General features: G+C 41.1%; 1 protein-coding gene across 2 annotated transcripts in view; it reads right to left on the bottom strand.

Annotated features, from left to right (window-relative positions):
• Positions 1 to 21195, bottom strand: part of COL5A1 (collagen type V alpha 1 chain) — a 247123-nt gene that overhangs the window by 168617 nt on the left and 57311 nt on the right. For both annotated transcript variants that reach the window (XM_038744585.1, XM_038744584.1), the window contains exons 2-4: positions 13749 to 13916; positions 5475 to 5688; positions 3937 to 4099 (exon numbers count right to left, since the gene is read on the bottom strand). In XM_038744585.1, the coding sequence (XP_038600513.1) occupies positions 3937 to 4099; positions 5475 to 5688; positions 13749 to 13916 (545 nt within the window). The remainder of the gene's footprint in view (positions 1 to 3936; positions 4100 to 5474; positions 5689 to 13748; positions 13917 to 21195) is intronic.

Consider the following 21195-nt stretch of genomic DNA (forward strand, 5'->3'; position numbering starts at 1 on the left):
GCCCTCCCTCTGCCCATCTGCCAAGCTAGCTCTCTTCCTCCCTTCAGGGCCCTGCTGAGAGCTCACCTCCTCCAGGAGGCCTTCCCAGACTGAGCCCCTTCCTTCCTCTCCTCCTCGTCCCCCTCTCCATCCCCCCATCTTACCTCCTTCCCTTCCCCACAGCACCTGTATATATGTACATATGTTTGTACATATTTATTACTCTATTTATTTATTTATCTATTTTATTTGTACATATCTATTCTATTTATTTTACTTTGTTAGTATGTTTGGTTTTGTTCTCTGTCTCCCCCTTTTAGACTGTGAGCCCACTGTTGGGTAGGGACTGTCTCTATATGTTGCCAATTTGTACTTCCCAAGCGCTTAGTACAGTGCTCTGCACATAGTAAGCGCTCAATAAATACAATTGATGATGATGATGATGATATCAGATTTGTAACAATCAATGTCTGCTAGGAAGTGTACCATTACCGTCTGGCACATAACTCCGTGACACCACTGTCCTAGATCGGGATTAAGAACAGGGAAAGCCAATCTCGAAAGACACAGTAACACCAGGAGGTTAAACCTTGACAGCAGAAGCCACAGTCACAACACTAACCAGGGCATCTGTTCATCTTGATTTGGAAGTGACAGTTTCCTTTCTTCATTTAATGGCTCTTTGATAAGATAAGAAAAAGGTCATAGCTACACTAGCAACAAAGTCCCCTGTCCCAGCTTTCTTCTAAGATTTGTAGAACCGTGATTAGGAGAACAACTCTCTTCCTGACCACAGTTCTGGGACAAGAATTCTAGACTGTGAGCCCACTGTTGGGTAGGGACCGTCTCTATATGTTGCCAACTTGAACTTCCCAAGCGCTTAGTACAGTGCTCTGCACACAGTAAACACTCAATAAATACAATTGATTGATTGATTGACATGGCCAAATTGGCCCTGAACACAATCCTGGTACTAATTGAATTTTAATGAGCAAAAGGCATCATTCCTTGACCGGAAGAATGCCACCCTGAAGGAATATTCAGCGACTCCTCTAAACATTCGCTTTTGGGGCCCTACCTGAGTAGCTTTCAAAATGGGGAGCTGAGATGTGATTATTTGTAGGATCCCAACAGGTAAATCCCTTTAAATTGAAAATAAAATCCTTCCAGTTTCATTTGGTTCAGACCCCATCAATTAATGATATTTATTTAGCACATATTTTCTGCAGAGCATTGTACTAAGCACTTGGGAGGGTACAAATCAGAGTTAGTAGACAGTTTTCCGACGCAGTTATTATTAAGGGTGCCTGTTTCTTATTTTTGTGTGCCCCATGTGGGACAGGGACTGTGTACAACCTGATTAGCTTGTATCTACCTCAGCACTTAGTTCTGTGCCTGGCATATAGTAGGCATTTAACAAATGTCATAAAAAGGATCACTGCCTACTGACCAAGAGACTGGGTGAGGGGTGGAGTAAACCAGCTTTCATGAATGAGGATGAGGCTGTACAGAGAAACATCAACCAAAGCAGCAAAGCCTTTCATCATGCTCTCTACCTTTTAGTTGTCAAGCTCATTTCATTCTTCAAGCAATCATTCTATGGAATGCTAACAGCCAGGAAGTTGCACAGCTCAAGAAATCATCTCAAATACACCACCAACAACTGATAGCTTCCAAAACGGATCATTTCATGAGTTGCTAGTACAATTGTTAGGTTCTCTGTTTGCCCTATGCTTGCCTCCTGCATCTGGAAGAAGCCACTTCCCATCTCAGGAACACTGCATTTCAGATGCCCAACAATTTTCTGCTCTTCAGATAAAAACTCTAATAGTCCATATCTGTTTCAAGTAGCAAAATGAGACTTAGGTCTCATTTTCCTCAGTTCCCTCATCTGTAAAATGGGGATTAAGACTGTGAGCCCCTCGTGGGACAACCTGATCACCTTGTAACCTCCCCAGCGCTTAGAACAGTGCTTTGCACATTGTAAGTGCTTAAGAAATGACATTATAAGCGCTTAGTACAGTGCTCTGCACATAGTAAGCGCTCAATAAATACGATTGATTGATTAGGTGGTGGGTGGCTTCAGGCAGGCAGTGGGAGACATGAAAGGGAAGACAATTAAGATTTACAGTCCACTACTTGGGGGCCTAAGTGTATTCAGCTTATAGCTATAGACACCTTAATTTACTACTTGCACATATTGAAAAATGGCATTTCCAGAAAATGAGGAAATTTGCTTGATGTTTTCCCTTGCTACTGCCACATCTGCTCCTTCTTTCAAATACCACATCAGAAACCTTATGTTGAAGGTCCAAAATAATCTAACAGAATGTTACCATAAATTTCCAAGATGGATGAAAGACCTGAAAACAGCATCTTTGCAGTTAAGTAGTTGGTAGCAACAGTGGACATACTTTCTTGGTTGGCTGCTCTGACTAAGGGCAAGGCCCAAACTCAGAGTTGGAATACTACAAGCATGAATTGAATGGGTGGAGCAAAAGGGACACGTCAATTCCTAAAACTCTACCATCTGTACTTCGGGGACATAACTACTTTAGTCCCCCTCTGTGACTAGAATATCATCAACACTTTCAAAGCATGGGACAGGCATTTTTCTATACAGGTTAGTGGTTCCAGAGATATTTTTAAAATTCTCTGCACCAAGGCAAAATGATTACCGAGATCATTTCCACAGACTGAAGAGTGACTCGAAGCCAGTACAGAAAAGTTTAAACCTTTTTTTCCCCTCATCGACACTGCCTAATTTAAAAAAAAAATGATAGCTGCCATGGGTCATTTCTAAAATTTTCAAAGGACATCACTGCCACTTGAACAGTTGGTCAGATGAGTGTAACTGAACTGCAGATGTTCTCTTCAGCAGCTAATTTTCTTCTCATTTTACATGGACCAAAGATGCCTACTCCGGCAAGATATCCAAGCAGATTTTAATTTGGCTCTATCCAGTATCCCTCTGGCTTCTGCAACTGCTTGTCATTAGAGATTGCATGCACTATCTTCAAAAGGATTCAGCTACTATATAACAGTAAAAAAAACCCCACTCACTACAGTCTCCCCATAAATTATTCAGAGCAGACAAATAAATGTATGCTTTGCAGGAAAGCTAAAGATAACTGGTGTCTATTCATAAAATTGAATGGGAGCCATACCATACGGACTTCCAAATCAGTATGACATGACTCATTTCAGAAGATGCCCAGAACTCTGCCAAACACACTTGAGGTATTGTATCATTTATAACAAGCTAGGAAATGAAGTTCTCCTAACCTACAGATAGTTTCTACACTGTTAATCAGAATACTGATTTGATCTCACACTGGAACTTCTAAGTCTCATGGGAAATCACCATCAGTGTCTTCCAAAATCTCCTCCCTCAGTCAGTCAGTAGTGCTTTACCAATGTATCTTTAATCCACATGGGACTGGTTACATGAACCAGATTTCTTTCAACGTCTGTCAGATGATGCACCTGTTTATCCTTATTTACAAATTTTATAATGTTATCAACTACGTGCAAATTTCATTGTACTGAAACCTACATTCAGAGGCTGTTCATGTATTCCAGGTAATTAAATCCACTGTTTGCCTGCTGATGATCCCCTGGATGGCATCACCATGGGCTCTGCTAGGCTTTAACAAAGCATTTTCATCTTGTATGTCTCTGTTTTACATAAAAAAAGACATTCTGATAACATGATCAGTCTGAAGAGTGAAAAGTACCAGAGAAACAAAGTTGATGTACAAGATAAGCTATCAGAGTTTTTGTTGGCATGAAGATCAGGGGTGAAAATAAGTTTAAGTTTTTAAAGGCATTACATCATGATATATTAGCTGCCTGTGTAATATATGTATATTTCAGGACAGTTATTCGCTCTAGACCATGTCCACACCTGAGCTGTTTGAACGACTTGTCTGGGGACAAAGCCCATGTTCTGCTTACCTCAAATACTTCCTCGTCTAAGATCCTGGTCCCAAACACAATGATTCCATTGACATCTATAATTGGGTGGTCACTGCGGTCCAAGAATTTAGTCGTCTTCTTTTTACAGTCCAACACCAGGGTCACGTTTTTCTTGTGCACGCTGATGGCTATTCTGTGCCACCTGCAAAGCACATTCCCCAAAAATTCATTAAAACAGAAAATCTCAATCTCAATTCTCACTCGCTCTTCTTCTCTCTCGACTCATAGGAAATAGTTACTTTAAGGTTTCCTCTTAGACCAAATGTTAAACCATTCCCACAACACAATTTAAAACTAAATTGTTGGTGACTATACACAACTTTGTCACCAAGTTCGTGATCAACACTGCCTTGCAAAGAAAGATTTTCTCTCAGGGCCTCGCTCCCTTCATGGTGATAAAACTAAATCCTCAGGGAGTCATAGCCTTTTTCGGCTACTAAGGCAAAATTAGGGCCACTCTAGCAGTAATGATCTTAATAGAACAGAATGGCTAGAAATTAGTTTAGCTACTGTCAAAAGCCCCATTTCAAAGGATGGAGGAGTAATCCTGGCTCCACCACTTGTCTACTGCGTGACCTTAGGAATGACATTTAACTTCTCTGTGTCTCAGTTACCTCATATGTAAAATGGGGATTGAGACTGAGTCCTCCTACCTGAGAGAGGGACTGTGTCCCACCTAATTTGCTTGTATCCACCCAAGTACTTAGTACAGTGTCTGGCACATAATAAGCACTTAAACATCACAGTTATTATTATTATTATTACAGAATTGGGCATCCAAATTCTTAAAGTAAAGATTTATTTGTCTGATCGAACTGGAAAAATTCCACATTGATGCCATCCAAAATTTGACAATTCACTAAATTATGTGTGTGTGTGTGTGTGTGTGTGTGTATAATTACAAACTGATTGTATCCACTACACAAATCTCAGTAATTCAGAAAAGTCAGAGTCCAGTCTGAACTAGGAAAAAAAAAATGAATTGTAGATATCTTTCTGGTGTCTCCTGATCTGCCTCTTTCTCTGACCATCTCTGAATAACAAACATATAATAAATGCTCCTGAGGTGGAGAAGTGTTGTTTGTCTACTCCTTAATGAATGTTCCAGTGCCTCTGTATATGCTCCTTTTCCTTTTTAGTTGAGAGCTTGTTACTACCACAGAGAATGAACGCTTCCTACTGGAGAGCAAAGGCTGCTTTGTTTTCTTCACACAAGGGAGAATTTGGATGAAAACTGGGAAAAAAATATGTACAAATTCTCACAAATTCAGGATTGATGAGGCCTAAAATAGTCAGACTTTAAAGAAAATACTGCATGAATATAAAAATAAATTACTTTATTCAACTGTTCATACCCATGCCATCACCTAAGGAGGGTATAAAAATAAACAGAATCACACAAATGTAGTTCTAGGTCCTGAAAATTAGTGAGGCTATTCTGATGAGCACAATCATGGACTACAGTGAATTATTTTCTCTAAAAATGGCCCAGCCTCAAGACAGAGCATTACACTTACTTGCCATCTGAAAGATTAATGCCCCTGAAGAGTGGATAGTCTTCTGGCCCTGGTTTTCCCATGTGATCCTCATAGAGGAAGACGGGAGACCTGCCCATCTCCATGCCAATCTGTTGGATTCCTTGCTCATTGTAAATGGAGACCAGGAAGGCCTGGCTTCCTTTTTTGGCTTTTACAGTGGCTAAAATGGAGAAGTCCTCAGGAAACGGGGAAGCTGAAATACAAAGTCGAGAAGTGAGTCTTAAGGAGGTGCAAGAATAACTATCTGAGCTAAGCTCAGACCTTTATGAGCTGGATGGGTTCCACCTAAGCAGTCCTACCAGATATATGTATACATATATATGTTTTTTTCCTGCCACCAGAAGTATCCTCTTTGAACCTGCATGTATCACTGATGAAGCCCTGAACCCTAACCAATCATGTCCATACTAGTTACATTTAAAAATTGATCTTCTTCATGCTATTGCATTTCTGATCTGTGGGTACCGCCACTGTTTTCAATGTTTCCTCCACAAAACCTCTACTCTAAAGGAATCTCCGTTCCTTATGTTCCGTCGAGATTGGTCTGTTGCTTGCCTGTGTCCTGCAGACCCTAATCCCACCACATAGCTGGAAGTTGGGTAGCACTCCATTGATTTGATTGCCCTGATATAGATCAAACTCACCCTCTAGCCCAGTAAACTGCACATAGCTTTTTTGCTACATAGTCAGTTTATAAGTGTATCAATAGATATGCCAAATCTGGAATGGACAAGGAATTTTTTAGGCAGACCTTGTCTGAACAGGAGGTCTGCCCATAAACTGGCACCTACTGAAAAGAGCATAGGACTGGGACTCAGAGGACCTGGGTTCTAATCCTGGTTCTGCCACTTGCCAGCTGTGGGACCTCGGACAAGTCACTTAATTTCTCTGTGCTTCTGTTTCCTCAACTGTAAAATGGGGATGAAATACCTGGTCCCCCCTTTCCCTTAAACTGTGCTTCCCATATGGGACGGGGACTGTGTCTGACCTGATTTTCTTGAATTTACTCCAGTGTTTAGTACACTGGCTGGCAGACTTAACAAATACCATAATTATTACTACTGTTATAATGGTGGAATTAGATGTGGTAGGTTAGACAATAAGGTATATTCTCCCATTTCCATTAGTAGTGATTTCTCAGTGAGATTATTTAAAATTCTGACTTTCAATGAACATATCTGATGCTTAAAAGAAATATTATTTTAAGACAACTTAGACAAACTTGGAAACAAAATTTGAAAGTTCGCAATACCCTTTTATGCCCCTTGTAGCTTTGACAGAAAATTGAAGGCTCACTGGAGGCTAATTCTCATGGTTAAGTTTCGCAGTCCTACCATGTGAGCAACTTGCAATTCATCAGTGAACTTGGAGACTGGCAGAGAGAGCTGTGTCAAGCCAAAAGCAGTAAAATCTGACAGAACTCCCAGACTACAGCCAGCAGGATTATCAGTCAGAACAGAATTCTTGACACCCTGTAATTTAGCCTCTGGGAAAAAAAAAATGGGGTCAGGAACTATTGCCTTGAGCATTATAGGTGGCTCAAGTTCATTTGGCAATCTCTAGTCAACCTGGCTTAAGAAAGAAAAGCCTCTTATCAGTTCCCACCTCTGATAGTAGCACAAAAGATGGGCCTGGCATTCCACAATTCCCATCGTGCCCTGAGGAGTGGAAAATGTCAGGTACACATAGGGCTTCTGTACAATTCCCCTTCGCACTGAGTCATGAGTGCCCTCTGCTGCCCAGCTACCAGAGCAAAACTGGCAGCCAAAGGGCAGCCCTCGTTTCCGGGGTCCAAACTCCAAAAGGAGAAGTTAAATTTTAGCATTAAACTGATTTCTGATTAGTGTACTGTTAGAAAATGGCCCATTTTTTGTACTTGTATTTCAGATTTTTCCCCTGGACAGTTCAGTCTGTGGATGTGATGTCTGTACTTTTACCATTGGGAAAAAATGATAAACCTGGGGTAGGATTAAGTGTAGGGTTCAGAGAAACTGGCCTCAAATCCTCTTGAGCTCCTTCTGTGATTCACAGCTCACAACTGCTGACAGTCAGGTGGCTAATGATCACAGTTTTACACTACTGAAAATACCTAAGGTGCGAATATTCATTCATCATGTGCCTACAGAAATGGATTAGGAGTTTAAACATGAAGACACCTAGAAGATTCTAGAATCTTTTCTTATGTGCCTGACATCCTCCCCCAGCTTTTCCTCTTGGATTGTAAACCCCCATGTGGGCCAGGGATTAGGTCTAATTTGTCCTCCATTGCTCTCATTCAATACAGTCCTGTGCACTCAGCAGAAATGCAATAAATTCCACTAGATGAATGGAACCACCATTTTATAGCCTAGCTGGCCAACTCTCAACCTTTTAATTCTTTGGAATAAACTAGCTCAATGCTGAGTTTGGGGCAGCTTGTGGATCCCACTGGAAGAAACCAGGGTGGACGTGAAAGATGCCATCCATCACTTTTACTATAAGCCAAAATTTTCCTCAGGCTAAGTTTCTGTTCTCTGCCAATATAACTGAGCCAATGAAGGCCTAGGTAATCCCTAGACAGTATTAGTCACTGTCTACAAGTAGAAATGTACACAAGTGGGATCACAACAGACCTCAGAGCCTGGAAATGTTTTGGTCTAACGTGACTACCAACAAATGGCAGAGATTTGAATGGCCTGATTTGGAGTAAGCAATATTAATATTTGTTGTATTTGTTATGCTAAGCACTGTAGTAAGTGCTAGGGTAAATACAAGATATTCAAGTCAGGCACAGTCCTTGTCCTACATGGGGCTCACAGCATAAGTAGGAGGGAGAACAGGCATTTCCACATTTTACAGATGAAGAAACTGTGGTACAGAAAAGTGAAGTGACTTGCCCAGGGTCACACAGCAGGTAGGTGGCACAGTGGGATTAGAATAGAGGTCCTCTAACACCCAAGCCTGGGCTCTCACCAGTAGAACCTAGGTTGCTTTAAAGATATCTTCAAGAGGCCTTAGAACCCAACCCTTCTACCCAATACAGACCTTCACTGAATCGGCTGCTGAAATGGTTTCCCATGTCAAACAACCCACATATTGGAGGCCGAATTCATTCATTCAATCGTATTTATTGAGCACTTTCTGTGTGCAGAGCACTGTACTAAGCGCTTGAGAAGTACAAATTGGTAACACATAGAGACAGTCCCTACCCAACAACGGGCTGAATGAGACAAGATTCAGGAAATGCATCCAGAAAATGCCTTGCTGAGCGCCCCTGAGGCTGCTGGGTGCCATCATTTGGAGCTGGAGAAGGAGTGCATTAGATCATTCGATGCAGGATCTATTTTGAGAAGCCTTCAACCACCACACTTTCAACTCTGTTTTGCCTCCTGGAATTGGTTGATCAAGTGATGGTGTTGCTATTTAAATCATTAGAGAAGCAGCGTGGCTTAGTGGCAAGAGCCCGGGCTTGGGAGTCAGAGGTCATGGGTTCAAATCCCACTCCGCTGCTTGTCTGCTGTGTGACTTTGGGCAAGTCACTTAACTTCTCTGGGCCTCAGTTCCCTCATCTGTGAAATGGGGATTAAGACTGTGAGCCCTCTGTGGGGCAACCTGATAACCATGTATCCTCCCCTGTGCTTAGAACAGTGTTTTGCACATAGTACGCACTTGACAAATACCAGAATTATTATTATTAGTAGTAGTAATAACATTAGCCCGCATATTGGTCCAGTGGAATGTGGTTGCTAATTCTGTTGTATTGTACTCTCCCAAGCACTTAGTACGGTGCTCTGCACATGGTAAGTGCTCAATAAATACCACTGATTAACTGAGGGTCATCATTCCTGAAGAGAGATTATCCTTAATATTTATATTGTTTATAATGGACTCTGGTTATTTTATTCTCCCCAAAATTTGGAGCATTAGAAACTGAGTAGTCAAGTGGAAAGTACAGTCTTGCTGTATTGTACTTTCCCAAGTGCTTAGTACATGCTCTGCACATGGTAAGCGCTCAACAAATATGACTAAATGAATGAAAGAGCTTAGGCCTGGAAGCCAGAGGACCTGAGTCCTAATGCTGGCTCTGTCACTGGGTAAGTCACTTCACTAGGCCTTAGTTACCTCATCTTTAAATGGTAATTAAATCCTCCTCACTTAACTTAAAATGTGAGTCCCATGTGGGACAGGGATTGTGTCCAACCTGATGATCTTGCATCTACCCCAGCCATTAGTACAGTTTCTGACACATAGTAATGCTTAAACACCATTAAAAAAAAATCTGAAAAACAAAACCAAAAATGAAGTTCTATGTTCTTTTCACTTTCCCTCATTTTTTCTTTACTTCCCTCTGCACCTCACATTAGTTTAAAGCTCCTTTACCTACCTTGAATTTTATCAATCAAATCAATAGTATTTATTGAGTCCCTGCTGTGTGTGTCTGGCCCATTGTGTTTGAAAGGAGAGGAGGGGGTGGACTCTGGAGATGTTGTTAAGATGGAAACAGCAGGATTTGGCCATAGACTAAATATGGGGTTGAAATCAATCAATCCTTCAATCAATTGTCTTATTGAGTGCTTACTGTGTGCAGAGCACTGTACTAAGCGATTGGGAGAGTACAGGAGACTTGGTAGACATGTTTCCTGTCTACAAAGGAGGTTTCAGTCTACAGGGTTGTAAGAGAGGGAGACAGGGAAGATGGGGATTATATCAACTGTCCCACCAGGATATTTATTGAATAACTGTAAATACCAAGAACTGTATTTCAAAGGGATAATAAAAATCACTCATCACATTTCCTGGTGGTTATGGGTTTGATGCTAGATTTTTCAGGAGATTTTGTTTTGGTAGCTGTAGAAACTGTCAAAGCTGTAGTCAGCAGGGCTCATAAAATTACAAATTTACAGAAACCAAAAATCTCATCCAGGCAAAATGATTCTTATCCGCTTCCTGTTAGCTCTGTAATGGGAAAGAAAGCCCTATTTCTACTAAGGTGGCTTTTTTCTTTCAACATAAAAATCACACATTCAGATATTATGAGGGAAAAAAAAATCACTAAAAAATTACTTTGTTTTCATTATCACTTTCCCCACTTCCTGTAAGGTCAATTCTGGGCTTTTCAAATGCTTGAACCTTCTTGGAAGTCCCAAAATTATTATTTTAATTTGCTATGGGGATCTCCGTTAATCAATGTACCCCAGGCAATTTATTAACACTAGCTCATTCCAATCAGCTCCCCTAAAGTTTTCTCTATCATACCTCAGGCTTCAGGATAGACTCAGGGTGAATTCCATCCTGGCCTATCCAGATACTAAAAGTCGTTCTCTGGAGCTTCAGATGTGCATCTGTGGGAAACAGGTCTTGATTGCCTCCTGGCCTCAGTATCTCTTTAATTTACCAAAACAATTGTCTTTCTTTCTCCCAACAGGACATTGCTGTGTTCAATGTTTCAATGAGATAACAAGAGATACTGTGATTTCCTAAAGAATTAGGAGGGGCAATGGCATCAGCAGGGAAAAAGACAATTTTTACAGCCACAAAATGTGGAATGGACTGCCAGTTGCACATGGTTCTTTATAGCCCAGGCATCTGGATTCTACATATACACATGTGTACCCTCACACCTGGAAAAAAGTTACCAACCTCCCTGGTTTATTAATGACAAATTTCTGTTTACAGTACGATACAAAGGGAGGGAAATACTGTGCCTATATCATTCCCTAGTTGGGCAGTAAGTGATATTGCCCCTGGAAAAATGCTACAGATTTACTCAGGTCACAAACTACTCCCTGGGAAACTCTCGAAGTATTAGATGTTAATTGATGGTGTTTAGTTTAGTCTTGGTAAATATCATGTCCCGGTAGCAAATCACTCAATTGGAGTGAGACATTTACATCAGCCGTATTTCAGAAAACTTTTAAACCTCTCATGAAATGTTTTGGGCAATGACTCGCAATCAGTCTGTTCAAAGACAGTGACTTTCATTTAAGGAAATCAACTTTTCATCAGCCAATCCAGTGCCTGTTCACTTTGTTTTTTTTGCCATACCAAGTATCAGATCTTATCTATATGGATGCAAAAACTGGAGTCCCCTACTTCTTTGGTGTAAAATATATTTCTGTGTATCCTAAATAGGCAATACAGTTGTGGATATGTTTAACTTTCTTTTCCAATAGATTGCAGGCTCTTTGAGGGAAGGGATCAGGTCTTAACTATTGTACTCTCCCAAAGCACTTAGTACAGTGCTGTACCTGAAGTCTGCCCTCAAAAACTATCAATTGGCTCACTTTATATATTGTTATTCATTTTATTCAAACAAGACACACTCATCTGATGACTATAAATTATAAGAGATCATGGGCAAATAGGTGGTTATTTTTAACTGCCCTTTATCTCTGAAAAGTTATAAATCTCAAATGCAGCATTTGTCTCATTGCATTGATCTATAAAGACATTTTTCCAAGGTTTACCAAGGCTTTCGAGAAGGGTGAATTCAAGAATGTGCAGTTGAATATGTAGAAGGAAAGTGGGGTGGTAGTGACAGAGCAGTGGTTGTGACATAGCACACTGTCATGGGTTCTAATCCCGTCTCTGCCACTTGTCTTCTGTGTGACCTTGGGCAAGTCACTTCACTGGGCCTGTTGCCTCATCTGTAAAATGGAGATTGAAACTGTGAGCCCCACATGAGACAGGGACTGTGTCCAACCCAATTTCCTTGTATCCTCCCTTGCACTTAGCATAGTGTCTGGCACATAGTAAGAACTTAAATACAACAATTATTATTATTGTCATCCATGGTTGTGTGACCAAGGGGCCAAAAGCAACAAGAGCTAAGCAACTGAAATGTTCTATCACTGCAGGACCCGGTAGCTGTGAGAATTAACTGGAGATGACATTTTCCTGGATTCTAGTAGATGTAACACTTTGACTGATAAGTTCAACTTCTCAGTGTTGTTAAGGTGTGTGAGAAAATATGTCTTTTAAAGTGTACATGTCAACATCGACTTTGGCAGTGTTTGGTGAAGAGAACACACCAATTTATACATGCCAACCTTCTTTTATTAACTGAAATCAAGTGATATCTGCAGAGCAATATGTTATAGTATATTTCCTTATTGTCCAAGGAAAATCAATACATCATCCATTCACATTAGCAGAGATAAATGCAGCACATTTTATTGATCTGATCAATTCCCTGGGGCATTTTACAATGCCTGGGCAGTCCAATAATAGTATGGGTTTGTGTGCTGCATAGAAAAACCAAAGGTTTGCAAGCTTTCAGGTGTAATTAAAAATATAAATCCGGTCATTTCCAATTGATTTTCATTAAACCCAGTTCACTTCTTCGCTACTGGTTATGATGTTTAATTCACACTTTGCTTAATTTGATTGTTTAGGATTCCCTTTAAACAGCATTTCCTCCAAAACAAGGTTAAAACTACTCCCCAAATCACTTACAGTATACATTCTTTACAGGGTGCAACTTGAATTTAAACCTATTTGAGTCCTGCTTTTAGTACAGTAGTAAGCGGTCTGTTCCGGCAGACAGGAGATCTGGATTCTAGACTCAGTTCTGCCTATTGGGGCTAAGCCATCAGTGGTGAAGGTTTATGACCAAAGATTCACTTAGGGTGTTTCCCCCAGTTAGATGGATCCAGGAGGACTCCTGAAAAAAGCTGGCTAACAAGGGCAGTGAAGATCACGGTGGTTACCAATCACCCACCTACTGGTTTGTGGTGCTACAGCACAGCATTGGCATTACACTGCCATCATTTTGGGCAGAAAAGTGTCACACACATAAAATAAACTTGGCTTTCAAATTGTCATGTGCTGCATTGCTACCTATCTTTTAGTTCATTGCACCCCATGCCCTAGTGGGAACATAACTGGTAGGAAAGATGGAGTGGGAGTGGATCTGAGTAAAACCACTAGCACTATAATCAGTTCCTATGTACAAGTTCTTGGTCGTGAAGTTTCAGGACAGACTTGTCCATTGGTTCTGAGGAAAGACCCCCCCACCCCAACTATTTGTAAATATTGATATGAACAGCTGGCAATATAGTTAGCTGGGTCTCACACTCTTGAGATGCCAGTTCATTAGCCAGGATTCTGATGTGTGTTTTGTCTGAAATATCATTAAACCATTATTTTTTAAAAAGTGGACCCAAGAGAAAAGCACACTTCTCACACTGTGCAAACTCATTAGAAATGATCCTGGAATGGAGATAAAAGAGTCTTATTTTATGTATGAGTTAAAATAAAATGTATTTCTCTTACCAGGATACAACTGCTTTGTTGGTGCACTGAGCTGAGCATCTTTTGTTACTCGATAAGCGACATCTGGTCCTTTCGAAGATCTTCTGCTTGTGCAAAAACCTGTTGTTTTTGTTATTCCATCAGGTAAATTATGAAAATCTAATACCTTCAAGAGATCTGCTGGTGCAGCTGTGAGGAGAAAGGAGAGAGACTAGAATTAACACTGGCAAAAAAGAAAGCTTTATTTTCATCAGCAGAATCAGAAATTCTTCCTTATCAGCATGCCACCCAGAGAATGAAGAGCCTTTTAAAGTAACTGACACCACCCTTACAAAAGGGCAGCTATGTCCAACACTAAGAAAGGGGGAAAGTGGCAGGTGAATGCAAAACACAGTGATGCCTTTGGATGTCTGAATAATTTAGTATGCTTGGGTGAAGGTTCTGAGTAGGAAAACACTCCCAGTCCCACTGTTCCCTTCATCCATCCCCATTTCCTGGAATACAGATCATAATCAATTATATTTATTGAGAGCTTACTGTGTGCAGAGCAACTGTACTAAGAGCTTGGGAGAATACAACAGAGTTGGTAGACATAGTCCTTGCCCACAATAAGCTCACATTCTAGAGAAGAATGTTCAGTTAGGCTATTTTATTAAGCACTCTTTGCCAAGCACTGTGCCCTGCACTGGGGCGAACACAAGATTGCAAAGGCAAATAAACTCAGCATAGTCTTAGTTTACAAAGCTAAAGGAGAAGCAACTAATTTACAGATATGGATGAGTTCAAGTGAAAGGTTATGGTGGATAGGGACTTCCAGATCTTGTTGGTCATCATGGGCATTAAACCAGTCAAGCTTACTTTTAGAAAACTGAGAAAACAGCTGTGGTTTGTAACCACAGGCTATTGCCTGGAGAGATGAAGGCCCTGAGGACTGCCCGCTCCAAGTATCATCAGTGGCATTTATTGAGTGCTTAATGTGTGCAGAGCACTGTACTAAGTGCTTGGGAAAGTATAATACAATGGAGTTGGTAGACATATTCCCTTCCCACAATGGTCTTACAGTCTAGAAGTAATAATAAAAATAATGGTATTTGCTAAACACTCACTACATCAAGTACTTTTCTAAGCACTGGGGTAGATACAAGGTAAATCGGGTTGGACACAGTCCCTGACCCATATGGGGCTCACAATCTTAATCCCCATTTTACAGATGAGGTAACAGGCACAGAAAAGTGAAATGACTTGCCCAACGTCACACAGCAGACCTCCGACTCCCAGGTCCTTGCTCTTTCCACTAGGCAATGCTGCTGTACTGCTTTATTACACATTTTAACATTGTTATTTTGGTCTGTTGAATATGTACCTTGTTCTTATTCATTGTTGTTTTTATATGAACCCATCTTTCCCGACCTAGACTGTGGGGCAGTGCCTATAACTGATCTAATTATATTATGCTTCCACTATGGCTTATCCCAGGGCTTTTTGCATAGTAACAGTAGTGACTTCAGTAATACCGAAATACTATAACTGCTTACACAGGAATTGAGCTACTTATGTAACATGTTCTAGCACTCTAGAGTCACAGCTGACACAATCTTACTTCGGATAAATGCCAAGAGCATCCTTTACGCCCTATGCATTTTTATCAGAGGACTAAAGTACTTAAGTGCCCACACTAAGATTTGTATGCTTGGAGTGGCAGGTGATCCCAATGGATTGGATTTCATCCCAAACTGCAATTAACTTTCCTTATGTCATCATGTCCCATTAGAGAAATGAACTTCAAAGCCATCCCCTCTTCCTTCAGACTGACTGCTTCTGCTGAAGTCTGAAATAGAGGTATTGCTCTTGTTCTTACAGAGCTTACTTAGACCGTGAGCCTCATGTGGGACAGGGGCAGAGTCCAACCTGATTGACTTGTATCTACCCCAGGGCTTAGAACAGGGCTTGATGTGCTCGTAAGTGTTTGATATAACAATAATAAAAATAATAATAATAATGTTGGGTGGGGAGGGGAAGTAGGCAGGGAAGGGAAGGCATTGGCTATGGAGACGAAAGTGTCTGCAACTTTCCCTCAAAAATTGCCCCAGAACCCTTGGAATCCGAAAGCTCTTTCTGATGTCAAATCACAATCTTCTCAGGTGGGATTTCAACCCCTTTCTCCTTGCTCTAGCGTCAGTGGATATGAAACTTCTAGTCACCATTCTCTTAATAAACCTGCATGAACCTGGCTGCATTGTTAACCTCAGAAGATACTTATTTAAAGTGGAGACAGGCTTACAAGGCCTATAGGACTGTAACAGCTGCTCTTTGTGCCATTGCTCTGGTGAGACAAACACCAGAAGAAATGTTTTGCTTAGCATGACATTTTATTATTTAGCATTTATACAGCTCCTTCCCTCCAAGGAGCTCATTTGCAAACCAAGGAGTTCCTACAAAAATATACCATAGCCTCCTAGCAATCATTCATCATTAGTCACACTAATAAAGAAGCAGAAAAAGAATATTTGGAAGAAAAGCTTGGAACAGAGATTGTTTGAGCATGCTATGGAATAGAGAGACCCTGCTACTAGAATTCTGCTTCTGTTCTGGAGTTCCTACAGATCACTGATCCAGCTCCAATTTTGAACAGAACTGATCCAGTTCTTCAGTTTTACCATTTCAACTGAGGAAATCCAATACCACCTTTTGGAAGAAAGTTGGTCCAGGCCTATGAGGGTGAACATTAAGAATCCCCCCTCACCACATAGCAAATGTGCTTCTTCATCACTCCTGTGTTATGCCCCTTCAGGAGACCAGTGTTTTCTGACATTATATGCACCATTTTTCTGAGATTTTTTAATATAAAGCTAAGGGAGTTCCAACTGATTATGCATCATCTGTATAAATTCAATCATTCAATCATATTTAATGAGCACTCATTGTGTGCAGAACACTATACTAAGCACTTGGGAGAATAGCAGATAAGAGTTGGTAGACATCTTTCCTACCCACAAGGTGTTTAGAGTCTAGAGGGGGAGATAGACATTAACATGAATAAATAAATTAGGAATAGGTACAAAAGTGCTTTGGGGGTGAATTTGGGGTGAATAATGGGTATGGAAAGTAGAAAATGGTGAAAAAATACAGAAAAGGATTGGAAAATCAGGAACAGGGCAAGGGATATCCTTAAGCAGGGGATACCTTAAGCAGCTTTTGTGATTAAGTTTCTGGTTGATAAATGCCAGTGTGTTTCCCTTTCCCAAGATTTCAGCTTGTTGCATGGAGATGGTGTCCTAGAATGCAAAGTAGTCAGCCCAAATCTTTAATCAGAGGGACCTTCCTATTGCATTACGACCCTGATACACTTTTTTCCCCATTCATGGGCCTGTTCCTTGCGTTACACTTCTGAAGGCCAGCTGAAATGTTTCTGTTCTGTTCTCATTTCTCAATGTCTGAGGAACTGCCAAATCTTTGCTGAGATTGGTCCACTAAAACCATCTCAGAGTGGAGGAAAATGTTTATTACAGGGAGGGAAGAGTTGGTAAACAGTTTTGCTCCTCAAGAATCATTCCCATCAATGTGGTTCCCACTCTATCTTAGAACAATTTACCTAAGTCAGACACTTACCATACCTACATCACAGAAGCACCTACATGTTTGCAGAAAGCTCAGGTCCTAGCAGAAACACACACTCATTTTAAACAACAAATTCCCAGAAGGCAGGATTCCTCCAGTTCATCTCTGAGCATAGGGAACCTACATCACTGTCACATATGCTCAATAAATGTTCATGGCAACATCCTCTCAGCCCACATTCCGGAGTTCCTTAAGAAACTCACGGATCCTGCTCCACCCAGATCCTAAATTGAATACGTGGTTTAGAATGATTTGCACCAGAATTTCTGCAGAGGAGTACTCGCCAAGAATGATCTCTCCAATAGATTTTTTTTTCCAGCACAGCCTGTTAGGATCAACTCCCTATTAGCATTTGCAGTGCTGAAACTGCTTATGAAGAAATTCTATATCACATGCCATCCTGCCAGGGCTAGTTAATCCAGATGTTTAAGCATCTGACTGACTCCAGCAGAAAGTATTCTCCCAGCACTCAAGATCTGTACCGTCCATTTGCTAATCTGGCCTTTTTAATACAAAGAGATGGTATTAACACAATGAATTGGATTAACCACTTCTGACTGGAAAGCACTAGTAAGAACTGATATTGAGTTTTTCACCCAATGCTCCAAGCAAAATACTGTCAAAAAGATAAACTGCAGAAACTAACGATCCCCTGGCACTGTCCAGAATAAACTCATCTTGACAGATTCATTTAATCTGGCCACACAATATGTCACAGCTTCATGTTTGTAGTCCCAGCAATGGTGCAGCAACTTTTTGTCTGTAGGAGCTTTTTGGACCATAAGGAATCATTGCTATTTGCTGGAATTCTTCCCCTACTGATCTATTATACTTTCTTTCCTACGTGCTTAGTCCAGTGCTTTGCATATAGTAAGTGCTCAATAAATACAATTGATCGATTGATCTTCTGTTATCCCTGTCAACCAGCTCCCATCCTGGCAGTGCAAACGCTTAGTACAGTGCTCTGCACACTGTAAGCACTCAATAAATATGATTGAATGAATCCTCTGTTCCTTAAAAGTTCCAATGACAGATTACATGGCCACAAAAGAGTTATTTTAAGAAGAGTCTCTTGACTCTGATTAAGCACTGGAAAGATAACCAAGGTGGGGAATCTCCATGCACAGAGGACTTAGAAAGATAAAAATAGTCATTAATCCCATATGGCTAAATCAATCTCCTTCTCTGAAACAGGGGGTTGGACGCAATGACTTCTTAAGGATCCCTTCGAGCTCTAGAGCTTATGGTTCCACATAAATTTCATATGCAGAAAAATGTAACTTCCCCCAGGCCCATGATCCAAACATCCATCAAACTCTCACTCACAATCGATCAGTGGTATTTATTGAGTACTTACTATGTGCAGGACACTGTACTAAGCACTTGGGAGAGCACAATACAACAGAATTAGCAGACACTTTCCCTGTCCCTAACAAACTCACAGTCTCAAAATGGAGGTTGACCCCAGAAGGAAGAGGATCTTGGATTCTCTCCTTAAACAGATGGCTAAATCGAGTGTTTTTCCATGCAGCCTATGCACTCTATGGAAGACCAGATTTATTTATTTATTTTGAGGAAAAAAGGAGGCCTGAGGACCCCTTAGCAGAGTACAAAGGAGCCAGGGCCCCCAGACGAATTCTATAATTCCTCAACTTTCCATTGCCTCACTCTTTCTCAATTCAGCTACTATTCCATACCTCGTTGCCTCAAGAGGCATAAAAGCACACATATATATGGATAAATTCCAACCGTCTGACATCAGCCTGGAGCTGCTGAAGTAGTGTGAGCTGGGGATTTTGGGGAGAGGGGGGCGGGTAGTGTTCTAGAAAGAACAAAAGCCATTCGCAAGCAGAAGGGTCAGGGATGTAGTGTGAACTAGATGAAGGTTACAATCTAATACAAAATTTCAAAAGAAATTGTGAGAGTCAATACTATAGTAGGCAGTCTATATTGAATTAACAACGACAGAAGCAGAGAGCACCTTTCAAATGCAATTCTGATTCCCACTGCCCTTATGTGCAAGAGCGGAACAGTGCCAAGACATCTTGTAACAAGATTATGGTACTAAGTCAGAGACTTGGATGGCAGCTTCCCAGACCATTCTCCAACCACCTGCCTTCACACTCCTTGAAAGAACTGAGCCACGTTGCTTCTCAATCCCAGCTCAATCCCAGCTCTGCAACTTGTCAGCTTTGTGACTCTGGGCAAGTTACTTAACTTCTCTGTGCCTCAGTTACCTCATCTGTAGAATGGGGATTAAGACTGTGAGCCCCACGTGGGACAACCTGATCACCTTGCATCCTCCCCAGCACTTAGAACAGTGCTTTGCACATAGTAAGTGCTTAACAAATATGATAATTATTATTAACTCTCCCTCCCATAGTAGAGACTGACAGAGTACTGGAAACTCTCCAGGTGTGACCCTGAGAGGGGACTCGCTCATCAACTCACCCTATTCTAGGCACTTTGATACTTAACCCATCCCCAACTCCACAGCATTTATGTACATACCCTTATGCTGTGGTTTCCCCAGTCTGTAACTTCTCTTTCTCCCCCTCCAGTCTGCAAGCATCTGGGGGTGTGAATTATATCTATCAACTCTACAGTACTTGCACATTGCTCTGCATTCAGTGAGCACAATCAATCGTATATTTTGAGTGCTTACTGTGGGCAGAGCACCATATTAAGTACTTAGGAGAGTACAATATAACGGAGTTGGTAGACAAGTTCCCTGCCCATCAGAGTTGGTGGGCACGTTCCCTACCATTGATTGACTTATTTATAGGATGTTTAACCAAACCTGTCTACCTCCATTCCCAAGAGGGCTGCTTCAATTAGTTACATGAGACAGACGATGTACAACATTGCTATTGCCATGCAAATAATTCATCCTTGAAACTAGCTCAGCTCATTCTCAGATGAAGTAGCTCAGTCTAGTAGTAAGTCAGAATACTCAAGTGCTGGGCCTGCTATAGATTTGTGTTATATCTTTGTACAGATCTTTTACCCGTCTTATGAAAAGATATACCTCAGAATCATGTGAAAGCAGTACTAGAATCAAGAGGTCCTTAAGGGAGCATCTGGCTCAGCCTCTGCCTTCTGGCAGGGGAATGATTAATCTAGTAAGAACTGAGGTGGATCACTTCACTCCTTAAAGACTCCCAGGAATGGAGACTCCATTGTTTCCTTTCGTGGTCGATTGCAGTTTTATACTCTTTGGCAGGATGTCCTTCCTTGAATCCAATCAAAAATCTCTCCTGTTTTTGCTTAAGCCCACCTCATCTTCCTCTGCCCTTGACCATTTCATTCATTCAATTGCATTTGTTGAGTGCTTACTATGTGCAAAGCACTATACTAAGTGCTTAGGAGAGTACAATAAAATGCCAGACACATTCTCTGCCCACAAAAAGCTCACATTCTAGAAGGGGAGACAGACATTAATATAAATAAATAGATTTGGTCAGCATTCTCACTACAGAACACCTAATGGGTTTGACGACAAGGATTAAGTCAGTCTACGGGCTTACAACTCCTTGAGGGCAGGGAACATGCCTGCCAACTCTATTACATTGTATTCTCCCAAGTGCTTAGTACAGTGCTCTGCACATAGTAAGTGCTCAATAAATACCACTGACTGACTGATCCACATCTTGTTTCTGGCCTGGAATGCCCTCCCTCTTCATATCCAACAATTACCCTCCACTTCTTCAGTCTTATTGATGGTACATCTCCTCCAAGAGGCCTTCCCTAAATCCTCATTTCCTCTTTTCCAACTCCCTTCTGTGTCCCTCTGATTTGCTCCTTTTATGCACTCCCTCAACCCACAGCATTTATGCACGTATCTGTAATT

Source organism: Tachyglossus aculeatus, chromosome 4 (assembly GCF_015852505.1).
Source record: "Tachyglossus aculeatus isolate mTacAcu1 chromosome 4, mTacAcu1.pri, whole genome shotgun sequence".
In the NCBI taxonomy this organism is placed as follows: domain Eukaryota; kingdom Metazoa; phylum Chordata; class Mammalia; order Monotremata; family Tachyglossidae; genus Tachyglossus; species Tachyglossus aculeatus.